The 17,696-nt window shown below is 36.3% G+C and overlaps 1 protein-coding gene across 1 annotated transcript in view; it reads right to left on the reverse strand.

Moving 5' to 3' along the window:
• Positions 1-17,696, reverse strand: part of KMT2E (lysine methyltransferase 2E (inactive)) — a 61,423-nt gene that overhangs the window by 18,793 nt on the left and 24,934 nt on the right. The window contains 11 exon segments of the mRNA XM_050912117.1: positions 864-1,125; positions 2,777-2,886; positions 3,084-3,201; positions 4,293-4,423; positions 5,831-6,043; positions 7,670-7,708; positions 8,598-8,770; positions 13,062-13,120; positions 14,184-14,264; positions 16,033-16,262; positions 16,613-16,724. Of these exon segments, the coding sequence (XP_050768074.1) occupies positions 864-1,125; positions 2,777-2,886; positions 3,084-3,201; positions 4,293-4,423; positions 5,831-6,043; positions 7,670-7,708; positions 8,598-8,770; positions 13,062-13,120; positions 14,184-14,264; positions 16,033-16,262; positions 16,613-16,724 (1,528 nt within the window).

Consider the following 17,696-nt stretch of genomic DNA (forward strand, 5'->3'; position numbering starts at 1 on the left):
ACCTTATTTCCTTCACTCCTAAGTGGTGTGAAAAGAACTAAGAAATGGCTCCCTCCTAGAATAACTCCTTTTTCTCTGCCCCTAAATCCTCATCAAAAACCATCATATATGAAAAAAAAATCACCACCACCACCACCCCCAAAAAGAAAGAAAAGATAGATAGTTACTAAGGTAACCATCTGCTCATGTTAAATATTTATCTTTAATAGCTGCTCTGCAAATTAAGTTAATAATTAATCTCATGGATCTCTCCCACTAGTTCTTTCAAACTGACATATTAAAAGACAGACTAATTTAAAATTGACTATCATGGTATATTACCAGGTAGCTTTACCATACTATCCACCTATTATCCACTATTCAGCTTCAAAACACACCTTCCTCCTTCCGACTCCCCAAACTCTATTTAATACAGCTGCAAAGCTCTATTAAACACAGAGCTGCAGCCAGCACTTAATATTCTGGGTTGAAGTTTTATATTTGTTATAGGAGCAGGGCTACTTATTGCTATGTTTAAAATACTATGCTCTTGAGTAACATATGCAACTAACCAGAAGACACTTAAGGATGGACTGGGAGCTCCTGAAAGCATGACATGAGGCTTTCACATTAGAGATCCACAAACAAATTCAGAGGAAAAATGTATAGTTAAAACTGGTATGGGAACCAACACATTTTTAAATACAATCAAATATTAAGGAAAACTGAGAACAGTATAAAAAATTCTAAACAGCTTATCCATCATGATTTTTGATAAGTCTCTATACCCCTTTTCAGTGACTTGTTAAAATTCCTTTAGTAACTACAAAAGGAGAGCATTTGTGTCTAGAAGCTTTTCTTTCTGATCATCATTGTGTCAATACCTGATTATTAGAAATGGACAGCCTGAGGGGAGAGAGCTTCCTCTGTTTATTATCTGCAATTTTCATTTTGTTGGCTGCTCCTTCACAGTCCAATGTGATGTTCTGATTTTGAGTCTCCTTTTCTCTTGAAACATCTTTCTCTTTCTTTCCCTTTTTCCTTCTGGTTTCATATCCAGTATTGATGTTTTCTGTAGGCTCAGAACGTCTGAGAACTGGACATTCAGGATTTTCTTTGAGGCAAGCACAATCCACTTTGTATTTACTAGAAGTAATTAAATGCAAGAAGGCGTATTTTGGTTAGGCTGTACAGCAATGAGACTTTTCAATACTAAATCACACAAGCTGATACATTTCACATTAAACATCTGCTATGATACAAACCAACCATATTAAAAGCAGTTGACTCAAGTTTTCACCAAGATATGCAATACTGCTATAATTCAAAAGCCTCATCTAGTGGTTAACAGAATTTGTGGCTGTTTGCAACATGGAATTCTTTTAAAATCAAGGTTAGTATTTGCTTAAGAGACAGAAGACATCTAAAACCTGAGTATATCCTGAGTGGAAATACAAACACCACATTAAAGAAATTAACAGATGCATGGAAGGCAGACAGTTCTTGCTTTATGCAAAGACAGTAGACAATTTACAGAACGAGCACACTGGAAAGAACTCAAGAGTCACTTTGTATGATTTTAAGTTCCACTTGGATATGTAGGAACTGTTACTCAAACACATTCAACTTACACAGGCTGTCAGCTGCAGGTACTAAACACAACTACTACATACTTTTAAAAGGATAAATAACAAAACCCCCAAAAACCTATCAACCAGGCAATTTCTAAGGTTGTCTTCATGTGAGGAATGTAGGAGTATGTCTACAACAGTTAGCAGTACAAGGTATCTTGAGCTAGTTTGAACCCAAGTTGATTAATACAGGTAGTACTCTACGGACATAACTAGTTCAGGTCCAAAAGTAGTGAAGGCATGTCTGCACAGCACTGCACCCAAGCCAACTTATGAGCAGACCACAGAAAAGTATTACCTTGGTGTAGCAAAACGTGAAACAGTTGGACTGCTTCTAGACCTGACCAAGTGCGTATACAGAAATAGGCTCTTCAATGCTTCAGTTTCCAAGGTTAGTATTTATTAGCCTAGGTGTTCCTGCACAATGCACCTATACCCTAGAACATTCCCTACTAGCCAAGAGAAATCTCTACTAGATTATATCACTCAAAGGCCTTATTTTGCCATCAGATTTCAAAGAGGTGTTTGAATAACAGTTCCTACATATGTGAATGGAACTTAACCGATTATTTCCTTTACCATTTCAAAACAATGCTTACAGATAATGCCAACAGTTTATTAGAGCTTTCCTCAATTCATCAAAAGGAGCAGCAGTTATATTCAGAAAAATGTGTAATAGATTATGGAATCTAAGGCACTAAGCATTCAGTCTATCTGAACATTATTAATCACATATTAAACAAATACGATTTATAACTAAATTCCACACTTCCTGAAGTTATACTATCCAGGCACTCTGAAATAAATAGGGCATTACCGAGTAGTTCTAGATTTTCTTCCCTCTACTCTCCCCACACTATGGGACACCTATATACAATAAATTTTCATAGTACATCTTTATTCATATTCATCTAAGTTTGTATCTTTTCCACATAATTTATAAGTAATTGCAACATTGCTGAAATTAGCAACAGATATACAGTAATAAAAATACAGAAGAAACCCTGCCCACACACACACTGTTCATTGTAAATACAGTGCTTAAGGAGCATTGTGTTATTAAAGCACGCAACAAAGTAAATGGTATAAAAACAAAGCCACTCTGAATTGCAATGTAACTTAATAAGCATTAGATGTATTTTAGAACAGCATGCTCAGATACTTACCAATTTCCATAATCAAAATCAAATGCTATAGTAATCTCTGCTCCCTTTGGAATGTTATGGATGGAGTAAATATAAAGATGAATTGTTCCATCTTCAATTACATGCCTCACCTATATTCAAGAGAACATTATTATATTATAATGAATTACTCTTTAAAAAAAAAAACAACAAAACCACACACCAAACAACACACTGAAGTACCTGTACAGAAATTGTAGAAATTGCTCAAGTTATCAGTTGGGAAACTCAAGGAAAAAGGGGACTTGTAAGTAAATAAAACCTAATTTAACTTTATGTATATGCTCACCTCTGCATTTGGCGTACATGAACGCCTGATGAATCGAGCTTCATTTCCGAAAGTCCTTGCATCAACACACATTTCTAGCCCATGGAATTTGGAGTAAAACAAAACAAATGGGTATGGCCTGGAAAAGATACAAGAAAACTAGAGTTTTATCATTTTTAAAGATGCTAAATATCACTTACTCTTCACATTAGTTAGCTTTGTAATATGTTTGGCACAATACACCAAATTTGTGGGTCAATCTGAGAATGACACATTTGTATTTAAACTTCATGATTCTAACTAGCACATTCTACAAATGTATTCTCAGAATACCAAAAGTTTGAGTTACAGCCCTGAATGTAATTCTTCTGTATAGGATCTAAAGGCAAGAACGGTAACAGGGCAAGCACTAGACATGGAGGACACAAGGTTAAGATTCTTTATCTTTCTTAAACTTTTCTTATGGCAGGTCCTAAAATGAAACTCAGGTAGAAATTTAGATGCCTCATAGAATCATCTGAAAAAAACAGAATAAAATAACACCTCCACATCCCTGCCTAACACCTGCAGTATCACTAGCACCCAACCCTCCTTAAGAAAGGGGGCATCTAAATACTTTGGCAAGATGTGCTTTAAGTTCCGCTATTACAAGTGCCAGGGAAGCCTTCCATCTTTACTGAGCAAAAGCTCTGTGTTCTCTCTCCTCCAACAGGCTTCTGGCAATTTCCCAAGTAGGTGTGTCTGTGAAGTTAAATGGCAGCACTGAAAATGATCCACAGGAAGAAGGAAGCAGTCACGCATTGCTCAGTAACTTAACCAACTAGAGAACTCTGGCACCAAGCTGACCTGTGTTCAATTCTGTTCTCGGCCTGATGGACTTAAAATCTATTTCTCTCACACAAGAGAAAGTCTTTGCCATTACCTTCAGAATTATTTTAGGATGGCAGAACCTGCCAATCTCTGATTTAAGGCGCACAACTACCCAACTGAGAATGCAGAAACCCTGTAACCAGGGAAGAACAAAGGAGGAGGAAACTAACTCCTGAACAGATCTGTAAAGATATCCGAAAGAGAAGGGGGAGACCAGATTCCAGCTGCAATTATTTTTAATCAGACAACAGTAAAAGGCAAGACACTGCTGGTAGCTAAGACCCACTTGTACTTGAGGCAAGAGTTTGGCAAAACAGCATTTTAACAGTTACCTTATTAAAACATTTGGAATAAACAAACCTTTTAAAGAAATATCCATTAGCTTCAAATTGTTCTCTCAGCATGAACTTTCCTCTGTATTCAATAATAAGTGCATCAGGAGGCAAGTCTTTGGCAGCTTTTAAAATTTTCTTGTTTTTTTGCACGTAACTCTATAAAGACATAGGTTAATTTGTGAAGTATCATTTTCTACCATTTTCCCATTATTATTAACAGCAGATTATACTTTCAAAAGTACTAAACAGTTCTATATGAACTAAAAACCCCCTCCTTTTTGTAATTAAACCTCCAGACTGATTTCAAACTGTCCTGTTCCCCTACCAATGCAACTAGTTATGAATTCAGATTAAAGGAATGCTTTAGCCCTGGTTCTCCAGTACATGGCTGAAAAACCAACATATTCATGTTCTCACAATTCAAGTACTATACCCCTTAGTGCACTTAACTCTCATCACTACTAGGATGAATTGCTGTATTGTTTTGCATAACACTTTCAAAAGGCTTCAATTCCTTCAAACAAAACATGCAGACATAAAAGGGCATTCATGATTCATTCAAGGAAAAACAGAACAGGAAAATAACAAAATAATAATAAAAAAAAGAATCCTGAGTTTCCAAATTTATTTTCATATCTTTAGATGGAAGGATGGCTTTTAATTAAAAACCAATACATACCCTGACAATAAGTGAACTCACACCTCTCATAACTGTCATCGCCAATCAAAAAGGAAGTAGCCTCTATGTAGGCAAAAGGCTCTGTAAGCAGGGATATTCCTCTAAGGAGGGTGTCCCATATGCCATGATGGTCTTTGAGGAAAAGAAGCAAAGATGCTTCCATTAATCTGCTACAGTAACTACTCCTCGAGATTTCTGCTACAGAATGCTAAGGTCTGTTATACGGCTCTGATTTTAAGCTGGTAAGTAACTGATGTTAAGGATAGAAAAAGACATTGCACAATTTCTTCATAAACTAGAAGTTAAAGGATCACAAGAGTAAAAAAAAAAAAAAAAAAAAAAAAAAAAGTAACAGAGTATCACCTACCGTCAGAAACATCCTTCATGAACTAGTAAATGAAATTCTATTCCGAGTACCTAAACATCCAGAACACTTACCGTAACTTACGAAAAATGTGGACAATTAACATGTTGATACACATAGCAGAAGAAAAAGATTCCAACTTCAATGCTTCTATCTACTCTAACCACTCCTGATATTCCTCACAGAGCAGAGAAACAGGAGCAAAGTTAACTGCGTTATGTCCACCACAAAAGACAGTCTAAGGACAACCCAATGTTCAGGCTCAGACTAACACCTTAGCTATTTTTATGAGAACCGATATGCAAGTGTAAATATAACCAGTGGTGATACAGTATGTATAAAAATCAATTACAAATTCTGAAAAAGCTGTTAAAACTCTGATGCTTAGATCTGGTGAGACAAGATACAGAAAATGAATGTGAAGTCGTGTCCCCCCCCTTTTTTTAAAGGCATCTAAATGGATATTTTTGTCATGGCACAAAAACAGTGTGCAATAACACAACATGGCACAGCTCATTACCTCTACTGGCGGTTTGAAAATCAGATTGCTGGTGCTGACTTCTTTTTTGTCATTTCCATTGCCTAATCTCAGAGCTATTTTTTGTGCCTCCCTCTGGACACCCTCACTGTACTGGTTATTATTTGCTTCTTCATAACGGTCCATCCATGCCTTGATTTTAGTTTCCCATCCAAAGTTCGAACTGTCAGTAGGATCAATCTCTGGAGCTGAACCCTAAAAATTAAAGTAAGTGACCAGATATTACAAGGTAAGAAAAAGATACTAAAATAAAAAAATAAGTCTACAACAAGGCACAAAATGAAGGACAAAGGTATGCCATTGATTTAAGGTTTGGGGTTTTGGGGGGGGGTTTTGTTTTTTTTTTAAAGGAAGTCCAGTATAAAATTCTGCATTACTTAAAAGCATTGAGTTGAATTCAGTAGCATTACATTTGTCCTTTTACGAATTTTATCATTTCATAAGTATCGCCCAAGTTCAGGAATACATTCCCCTTCAACAGGGATTCTAGCTTTTAGTGGGATGAGAATAGAGACTGACATTGTTTCCTCCCACAACTGCACTACATCATGAATCTATGAGTGCAGGAGTTGGAGGGTCAGATTTCCCTGCCTACTCAACTTTTGTGAACATACGCAAATATAAAGAACTCCATCTTCCACCCTATAATACACAGATTTGATTTTCCCCTTTCAGCTTCAAGGGTCATGCTGTATCTTTTTTCCGCTTCACATCTTAAACTTCACTAATCCTACACCTACTACATTAAGGTTCTGACTCTAATGTTACAGGCTTTGCACAGATCATTTTTCTCCCCTCATCTGCTCCTCACTAAACAATTTCCTTCTGTGATGCTTCGGATCCTTTCACTTTTAAAGAAAGTGCCATTGTACCTCCAGACCTCACAAGCAGCAGCCAGGCTGCAGCCAACCAATGCTCCTTAGGGACAGCAGCAGCCAACCAATGCTCCCTTTTCTATCCACCTGAGCAAAGACACTATTAAACATTAATAAAACAGCAAGTAGTTCAGCAATTCAATTTACCTGTTTAAGTTTCTTGTGTGCATCAAGAGAACCATACACACAAACGGCATTAGAAAAGGTGTGATGCTAAGAAAACCATGAAAACACACAATGGAACCTTACAAACACGATATTCAAAAAGCACAGAACAGAGATTTTCTTCCCCAATTCTGTCTTCACTATTCGCAAGTCATATCTTATACATTTGAAGTGTAAATTGTGTCCCACTTGTTTTTATATATCCCAAGGATGAATAAACTATGGGAAATACCTAGTTTTCACACCATGCGTATTTTTATCTCACAGAAAATTTAAAGACTGCTATAACACTTAAATCTTACAAAGCAGACATCCCAACACAATTCCTTAAACTATGCCAGCACTAGTGAGTAGAGCCCCACCAGATGAACACACGGAGGTATGACAGAGCAGAACCACTAGTTTAGCTTTCAAGTGCAATATAGCCATTTCATTCTTTTGCTGCTTAGAGCTATGAAAACCTCAAGCTACTAAGTTCAAATGAGGTGTGCACTGAACTTTACTCCCTTGCATAGCACAAATGAGCCCTAATTCCTCCACTGGCTCTTCAAAACCAAGTAATCTCAGAATAGAAATTTACACTATACTATTTCAGTTCACTTCACAGGACATAAAGATGTAGTGCTCATATCTTAATTCAAAATTACTATGATGCTATGTAGTACATTAGTTACCAAGAGTATTTTAGTGCTTAATGTATAGCCCCAATTGCACTCTTGATGCTTCATATTATTTAAGTAATGTACAATTAGGTTTAAAACAAAACCCAAAGTCACATTACCTTTACTCGTGAAGATTTCCTAGATCCTTCTCGAAATGCCTGAAATAAAATTAGATATTTACATTCTTTGGAGGAAATACAAAATCTCTTAAGGAATTCAAAATCTATTAACGAATTAACAGCTTTTCAGTGTGGACCATTCTCAATAAAACATGCAAGACAACAGAACAAACTACATTGAAATCTCAAGAAGGCAACAGGTTACACCTCACAAAACATTTAGAAACCAATTCAGCATTCCAAGTTAAGTGCATACTGGATGTCAGAGCTGGTAGTCCAGGTACCCCTACCCTTCTCCCATATTGCAACACGACTCTCTACAAAGGAACTTGTTAGTTTAGGAAATTCCATGTACTTTACTTCTTCACATATATTGTATTTGTCTTCACATATATTATATTTTTACACCTGCAGCTAAACAGTATAATGTCAATATCCTGTTTACCAAAGTAGTTTAGTAGCTAACTTTCTGACAGCACACTTCCACACAATTTCAACTCAAATAAAGGGACATAAAGTCACATCAGGACAACTGACAGCAAACATTTCTGAACTTAAAACAACCACAACTGAAGATCTTCAGACACAGAATTCTTCTTTGAGTATCTAAAGCCTGTTCTGCCCCACCTCTAACTCTATCGAGGGGTTTGGTAAATGTAATTCCTCCTTACAAATTCTGCTTCAATTATAAAATTGAACTTTCATGGCTAGTACATATTAACTTGAATTAAGGGGAGGGAGGTGGGGGAAGAGGCAGGGAAGACTGTATCACTTACTGTGGAGTATTACATTTCAAACTAAACCCAAGTAGTAAAATATTATTAGTAACAATAGCCTGATTTTTAAAACCAGTGTCTCTTGGTAAGAGATGTCACATAGCTGTACTTTATAACACAGAGTTATAAAAAGAGAAATTACATTCACTTACTTTTTTACATTTTGCTATGTTCTGTTCTTTCTCTCCACTTTTTTTCCTTTTCTTATCATTGACTTTTGTAACTCTTGTAGCAGTTAAAGTAATTGTAGTTGGTGTATGTTGAAAAGCAGTGTACAGTTCCACAGGAACCTCATCCCCACTCTCTGTTGCGCTGGTATCCCCATCTTTAAAACAAAGAACATTCTGTAAACAATCAAATACTGCAGAAAGAACATTCACTAGTTACTCTACACCTGCTTTTAAAAAACAGAAATGCATACTGACAAATGCTTCAAGCACTCACATGCAAAATTCACCAACAGTTGCAACAGCATGAAAATGAATGACCAATGAGAAGCTGGTAATTAACAGATGTTTGTAATGCCAGGTAAGAAAAAGATACCAGATTAATTCCTTTATTTGAATGGAATTATATTATCATATTCCATTATAAGCAAAATTAGAATCAGAACAAAAATTGTAAAAAAATTTGTTAACTCATTCACTTATATATAGCTTTTACTTGTAATATGGTTTTAGGATTCTCTCAGATGACTGTACTCCAGAGGGTATTAAAATTAACGACTGCCCAGCATTTCCTGTGAAGCGCTATTAATCAGTCATGTGTAAGTCATAATCAACTATTTCAGCTGCAATTTGCAGTGTCAAGTGCCTTTTCAGGGTAAATATGTCAATTTAGCTAAAAGCCTTCTCTCCTCAAAATCCCCCAACAGTAACATTCTGCTACTCAGGGAAGAGAAAAGGGAAGTCTATTTTACTCATTAAAACAAGATCGTACACCAACTGACAGGTATTCTTCCTTTGTGCTGTGCACCTGCAGACCTAAAAGCCAAAGCCTGAAATTTAGCATACATCAGCATTTACGTCAGACAAATACACTTCCTGACCTAAAACAGGATTACCCTAGTTCTGTCAAGATGAAAGGCTGCGAAGTATGGGGAGGACTGGACGAGAGATGGTGCACATAGATAGGAGACTGCTGTTCACATGTGCACAGTACAGACTCCTCAGATTTTAGCAGCTTTTCCAAATATTCTGCCTTCAGTAAATACACTTCACACTAAGCAAGACGTTTTCTGAAACTGCACAGAAGCAGGCTTTACAAATACTTAATATGAGAGCAGAGAAAACATTCCTTCTGAGCTCAGAAGGATGTTGCCTTAATCAGTGCACTCAGTAGTCCTAGTTCTTGAAACCTTCTTTACTAAATAAAGAACTCCAGCTACTGGTTACTCTGGATTTTTCTTGCTCACAACATTCCTTAACAGGATTCTTCTGTGCATAGTAAGCAATCCAATTTTACCATCTTGGTTGTTCTTTCGAACAATTTATTAGGCACATAATTATACTTTCTGTATTAGGAAATGATGATGTTTTCTAAATTTGTTTACATCTCTGCTGGGACTATTTTCTGAACTAGCATTAAAAAAACACATAGAAGAAATGTCTAATCAAGGAAGAATGAATAGCAGAATAACCAACGATTGAGAAATGAAAACCCAAGACCCTCTTGAAAATGTCAATGTTTGTAGTTCATACACTAGTGCTTACAGAATCATTATGTCACAGCCAAACACCTCCCTGCCCGCCCCCCGCAACACTGTCTTCCTTAGGGAAGCAACATTTCAATATTGTTGTCTATGCTGTGCCCTAACTTACTGTAAAGAATAATTACCTCAACTGAACATATAATTACACAGAGTTGTTTTGAGACACTCCTTCCTAACCTACATAACCTGCTTTCACTTTGAAGAGCCTTAGTAAAGCACACTAAGGGACGATTTTGCATCTTGGAAGGCAAGATACAAACTCTCCAAATTTCACAAGAAGTTATGGGCCCAGACTCATTTCCCCATAAGCAGCAAGCGATTTCATCAGCACCAATTTCAAGACCAGACAGCTTGAAGCAACATCCTTGAACCAGTTACATATCTAGATACTGTATCTTTTAAAAAAACCAAAACCAAAGGAAAAAAACCCAACAGAAAAACAAGCCATAAATGTCCATGATACAATTCAGCAGGGGCTTAACAAAGGTGCTCACTCCACTGAACCATAGTAAGCAATCCAATGCACAGTCAGCCACATCAGAATTACACTTTTATACCAGAACAACAAAACCAACACCACCACATACAACCACAGGCCGCAAAACAGTGGGCTATAAATGTTGCCAGGAAAAAAGGTGATGCAGTTACGCATAAAAGTTTAAGACTATAACCAAATTTTGCATCATGTGAAATGTTCACTTAAAAGCTCTTTTCTTGAGGCAAACCAACTGATCCACTACTTGCTCCCCACTGTTTAGCTTTGGATGCAACATGGCTAAAACAGCAACTCTTCAAAAATCTCTACAATAAACACCATTATACTGTGAAGTATTCTCATATCTAAAGGAAAAGCCCTATTATACATAAGCCTAAAGAAAAAAGCCTTATATATATACTTATTCATCAAAGAGCATCCAAATACTGCAATCTTACCTTTAATCAAACACCTGTAACTTAGTAATAAGTAAGTTACAAGTAACATTCTGCTGCTGTTGAATACTTAAAACATTGAATAGATATATTCAAATTGATGCCACTTTTGCTTTTCCTACTTGGAATCATCTACAAAAACTGGCCATTTTTACTAATGTCATGGTAGACAGTTCACACCCAGAATTACTTTAAGTCTGATTGAACCATGTAGTATCAGTCAACATACAAAAAGTGCATTTAGCCAAGAAAAATGTATTGGCTAAATGAAAATTAGCTAGAGATGCAAGAAGCATACATTCATTTCAAGTTACGTATTATAAATCGCAGCAATTAATATTGCACTTCAACTGAGTCTTAGACTAAACAGAATTAATCTTTGTTTTTACTCTGTTTTCATACTTAAGATTTACCATTTAGTACCTCTTTTCCTACTGAACGCATAGAACAGATTTAAAAGACTGATCATCAGGATTAGGGAGGGCTGAACACTAACTTCAAAGGTAAAATGTCTTCAGCTCCTGCTACAATTTTGACTCTCTCTCTTCCCTTAAGTTTATAGTAAATGATCAGATAGTGCGGCTACAAATCCTAAGATATGACTTAAATAGCTCAGACCATCAACTTCCCCTATCCTGTAAAAAAGTTCAGGTTCACCCTCACAATATCATCATACCACTTAGTGAACTCATTAACTCCAAATGAATCATAAACGTACTTGTTCTATTATTTTAACAGAAACAGCAAAAATTAATTTCAAATTCTAAAAAATATTTGTACTATCATTTATAAAATAAGTTTTGTTAAAATCAAAACAGTCGAAACAAAAAATTATTGTGGTTTTCCAAATAAGTCATTAATGCCTTTAAGGGACTTAAGGCAGCTTAGCACTGGACAGCAGAAAGTGTCAACCACACCAAGAAGCGCTACTAAGCCACACACACTTCTAGGCCACATCACACACTTCAGAATTTTCTGAAGGCATATGAAGTAGGCAGCAAGACCTTATCTACATGGTATTTTTTAAAGAAATCTTAACACACACACACACAGAGGCACATACCCCAATACTTCAGAGGCATGATTTGAAAGCAAAACGTGTTAAGTTTAGGAGGATGACTTCCTCCCAGATTACGACTTTTGTAATAGAGCTTGAAAGTATCACCTGTCAATCAAGAAACCTACAACACATTTTGGTAATGGCTGGACAGAACTCCTGACAAGTTAGGCCAGCTGAGTTTTGAAATTCTCTAAGTGGCAGGACAGCTAATTTCATAAAATACAGAGACTGAAATAGGTACTTGCACTACAAGCCTCATCTAGTTATCAAAGGCCAAAAAAACCCCCCAAACACCATATATTTGTATTACCTACGTTTAGCAATTTTTCTCATTGTCAAACCAACCCAAAAACATACCAATACACACATCCAAATCTACAGCCAAGTAAGAATTGGGATTCCTTCCCAAAACCATGCTAGATTGTTTTAAATCTCAATTATGTAATTCTTAAGAGACAGCAATATCACCTGAAACGGAATCGTTTTAAGAGATTAGTATGAGGATATGTGTAGTCTATACTATGAAGGAAAAAATGACAGAGCTGTGAAATAATTTTTTTCAAAAAAGAGAACAGACTTAGTAACCCTCTCATCACAGAAGAAGAAACCTGAACCTTTTCCATCTTATCTTCAGTAGCTTACTCAAAGTAGTCTAGTTATTATAAAAGCAACATTCATTACTATGAAACTTTAACAATGTCCAAACAGACCGAATTATTCCACAATGGTAAGAAAAAAGGCAGTGGTGACAACCTTTAATAAAACACATGGAACTGCAAGGCACTGATTTACTGAACCTTATATGCTGAAGGCTATCAAAATTCCAGGAACCGTGTATGCACTCTTAAGTCTATACAGTTGATATATACTTATTTTACAACCTTTACTAAGGAAAAATCTTCAAGCTTTACTTACCTGACATATTTTCCCTTTTCCTTCGCTGCAACAGCACTGCCCTTTCTTTATCTAAACTCCTGAAATTAAAAAATAAATTTTATTCTATTCTTCACACTTATGCATCAATACATCTAAATATTAAAACAGACCTTTTCATAGTTACCATTTTCCATTGACTACTACAGAATAAACAGTAGACTAGCTGAATGTTTAGCTACTTAGAAAAACATCACTTGTGCGCTGTTCCATTCCATTGTAACAGAAAGCACATGCAAGTACCCAAATCACTTGAAAACGTAACGAAACTTGATAGCTGAGAAGAAAGACTGACAGTTGGTCCACGGATTACAGCTAAGCAGACATTAAACCATTTTCCTCCAGATTGTTCAAAACAACTGTCACAATACAATACAAAACAAATATTCTACGACAACAAGTAGTCCAAACTACTTGTCAGAAATAAAACAATCATTTATTGGTAATTAAAATGTTCTGAACACGCATGTCTTTTATTCACTGTTTAATTAACAATCTGCAACATAAGTAACAGGTAGCATTTTATACTCTACATCACAGGACAACTATGATGACAGTCAGGTATTATCTACCTACCACACAGTCAGAACAAAATGCCCTCCTTGTCATGTCATATGACTTCAAGTTTGGGGGGGGGGGGGGGGGCGGGCATACAAGTACTCATTCCAGAGCAAGAAATCCTCCAAGTGAGCACTGCAGCATATTGGAATGGGGCCATAAAAACAAAAGACACTGAGAAATACTGGTGGGGCAGCTGACCTGAAAACACTGCTGTTAAGGGTTCTCAATGTATGACAGCCATGAAACAAAATATGGAATGGATTGTCTATGTATCGGTCAGCCTGAGAAAGGATCCAGGAATCACTGCTATTTCGATAAGTGTTTCAAGGGTTTATCCCTGCCGCCTAGTGAGGTGAAACAATGACTACTGTGAATAAGGGAATGGAGACTGGTAAGATCATCTGCATCAGAAATGTAGCTCCTTTAACTAGAATTGTCAGGATTATGCTACATGGTCTGTGTTTTATCTGTTGGTTGTTCCAGCACCTCCTTTTATATTCTCTACTCATTCTCGTTATTTACAGTTCAAACCAAACTACTCACCTTGGTTGACAACGTTCACACAGATATATGTCAGGAATATGCTGCCTGTCAATCCCCATGCAGTCAATGTGCTGCCAGACGCTTTTGGAAAAAACAAAACAAAACACTTCTTATTTTAAGTACGATTTTTAAAATTGTGTGCATAGTATACACAGAGAGAGAGACAGACAGACAGAGCCGTTCTTTTTTTCATCATGATCTTTACTCAGATTGAATACTGCCTAAAACTACATCTCAATCACTGTCTTCGCCACCACTCTGCTAGCTGATTTTCTATTCCACTGATCACTGTAATTCCAATCTTGTGGCTGTCTCCTGGTGTCTCTCTGCTTCTTTAGACTCATTTTCCCTCTTGGAAATTTTTCTCTAACACTGGAAATAAAAAATGGTAAATTATCACAATAGAGAACAAGACAGAGACAAATACCCTCAGCAACAAGACTCATGCTTTATGTAGTAACAGGAGTTTTGTTTTTAAACAAAAGGATTCCATTACCTTTTATAAATATATATTTATTTATTTTTCTATATAAAAATATATATACAAATATATGGTTTTATTTACTTATATATTTTAACTGAACATATAAATACATGTTTTTATACACACACCCCACATGACCGGTAGCACTGTTGCACAGCACAGGAAGAGCTTCAACTGCTTCCCACAGTCAGGAAGAGAGGCTGCTTGTTAGACTGAAGGCTAACCTAGGACAGTAGTTTATGCTCATCCCCACACTGCTAGCAGGAACTGGGACAGAAAAATCATGTTATCTTCCCACTTGTGAATTTATCACAACTCTCCAACCCGTCACAGAGAATCTCTTCTTCAAAAGAAGCAGACTCTACCTAACTGGTGACTGCCTATAGCTCTGCTGCTGAAAGAACATCTAAAATGTTCTTTTCACCGTCCATTTCAAAATAAGGGAAAAGGTTATCAGAATCAAGGACCATCAAAAATTAATAACAAGCTTGTTACGTAAGCAGACAGAAGAATGGAGCTCAAATTAATGTTTTAATTAGTCATAACAACCATTTTAGAAATACACACCAATCTAATAAATTCAGCAGCATTCATTAAGCATATTGAATGTCGAAATACAGGCTAATACTGAGTAAGTCCAGAAACATGAGATTTGTCTTCTCCTGTTAAGTATATCAGCTCTAAAAATTTCTAAGCTTGTTTTTCCAAGTCTAAGTATTTAATAGCACCCACTTATTTTACTATGATCAAGTAGGTACTTAAGCATGAACACAGAAGTTTAAACATTTAACTTCAGCTTCTCCAGTAAGAATCTGTTAGTATTTTCATAGTTACTAGAATTCTTAAAAACTATGTCCTTTGAAAACTGAGTTCTTATCAGAAAGATCATGCACAGAGAAACCAATATTTGAGAAGCTTCTTTCAGATTACTTTGCATCCTGCAAGTTACTTGATTTACATATACACAGTTTATCAAGATGCTTTATTACTCAGTACATGCAGATTAAGACCAATCCCTAGGTCTTTATTTCACCATACTAACAAAGAACTTGGACAAAATACCAAAGAGATATCCTTTTTAGAGGGGAAAAGGATATACCCTCATTAAGCAACAATGCACAAGTAAAGGCATGAACAAATTAACATGAGTAGTCAAGACAGACTGGAATAAAGTATAAAATACTCACTGGCCTTAACCAACTACCTTGCCTATTAGAAAGCCATACAACCTTCAAACAGTGTTTTGATGGAAGGAGATTTCCTAAGACTCAACATAATTAAAACACCATTTAGTTACACTTACTTTCAGTGCAGCTTGAAGTTTTAAGTAATTTTTACCTTTTACATTAATTTAATATTCATTACCTGCATTTGTCACAACAGATCATGTATCCATCATCATGTGTAAAGCCACAAATGCATCTGGTAATATCAGTTCCATAGCTTCCATCCTCTGACGTACTGATGGTAGTAGCACTGGAGGTTTCATCAAAGTTGGGAGTGGTAAATATGCCTACTTCATTCTTGCTTATAAGCACTGATGGAGGAGGAGAAGCTGGAGGCGTTGGAGGAGGCCGAGCACCATAGTTATGGTCCTAGATTTTTGTTGAAAGATAAGTTGTGGCTCTTAAATGTTCATACGCTGATGGTTATTTAAGCCAAAGTGTAAGAATTCACTTTGTAATGAACTTCAGACTTCTTATTTTTTAGTAATAGTTTAAAACTTTGTTTCTGTCATTGTTCATTCTTGTTTTCTACCTTCTCAACTATGTTTTACATATAAGTGCACTATGTTCTGTATTCTGCTTCTAATCAACCATCTTTAGTCAACTTACCCAACTCCCAATAAGATATAAAAATGTAAGCATGAATCAGAGTTTTTCCAGTCAAGAACAGCAGATTTTACATAATCTACTTTATACAGAATACTTAGCATGAAACTTACTGCATAGGGCAAACCAATGTAACTGTGTGAATGCGAGCTGCTGGTATACAACTGGTGCGGATAACTGTTCGATTTTTCAACTACCACAGGGCTAGCTTCTACAGATTCTGGTCTGCAAGGCAAAAGACAGAAGAAGAATAAATGAAATTAATATGTAATTTGTATTAATAAATTACAGGTACTTGTTGCACAACTTCCAATTAATTGCCTGCTGATCCTGTTTAAAGCAGCATATGGGGGGTGGGGGGGGTGGGTGGTGCAAACTCACACCTCTCCAATGGCCCCCTCACCCCCAAAGAAAGAAAAAGGAAACCCAACCCTCTTTTCATTTAAAATGAAGCTTCCAGAGTGGCAGAGAACTTATGCCTCTGTAGAGTTACACAATTTTTCTCCAAAAAAAAGTGCATGCTGAATCATGTGACATAACCTGCAAATCTGGGACAGAAAAACATGTTACACACTTTGTCAGGGAGTCATCAGTCTGTATGCCCAAGTCTATAGAGTTGTAACAGAAGCTGCAGAAAGGACTTCAGCTTAATTATGACAAAAGATAGAAGCAGTAATTCAAAGAGCTGCAAACCGATACAGCCCTGCACTACCACCAATGCTATTCAATTCTGCAATGACATCTAGTGGTAGCATTAGTGCACCACCTGCAACCATCCATATGAACCTGTACTCAAGGCAGCAGAGTACTGTTTCTACAAACAGAAATCTTAAGTAGGGCAAATCTATCTAAAAAAGGCAGTTTATCGATTTATCTTTAAATAGAAAGGACAAAAATAATAAAAATTTGCGAGAGAAGGTTTTGTACTGAAAGGCAGTGCCTTCTTTAATATACAAACTATGGTTTATATGCACTAAACCACAACATGAAAGACAAGACAGATAAAGGAATACTAAAACAGGAACATCTTTTTTAGCACAAGAAATTATACCTTCATTACCTTTCCTCAGCAGTTACACTCATGTGTGCATGCAAGCGTATATATACTCTCATGACTGAGACACTTTTAGTCAGTAACTTCTAGATTTTTCATTGCACCATATGATTCAATCACACTAGGACAAACTTCAAATGAAC

Source organism: Gymnogyps californianus, chromosome 1 (genome assembly GCF_018139145.2).
Source record: "Gymnogyps californianus isolate 813 chromosome 1, ASM1813914v2, whole genome shotgun sequence".
Taxonomy (NCBI): Eukaryota; Metazoa; Chordata; class Aves; order Accipitriformes; family Cathartidae; genus Gymnogyps; species Gymnogyps californianus.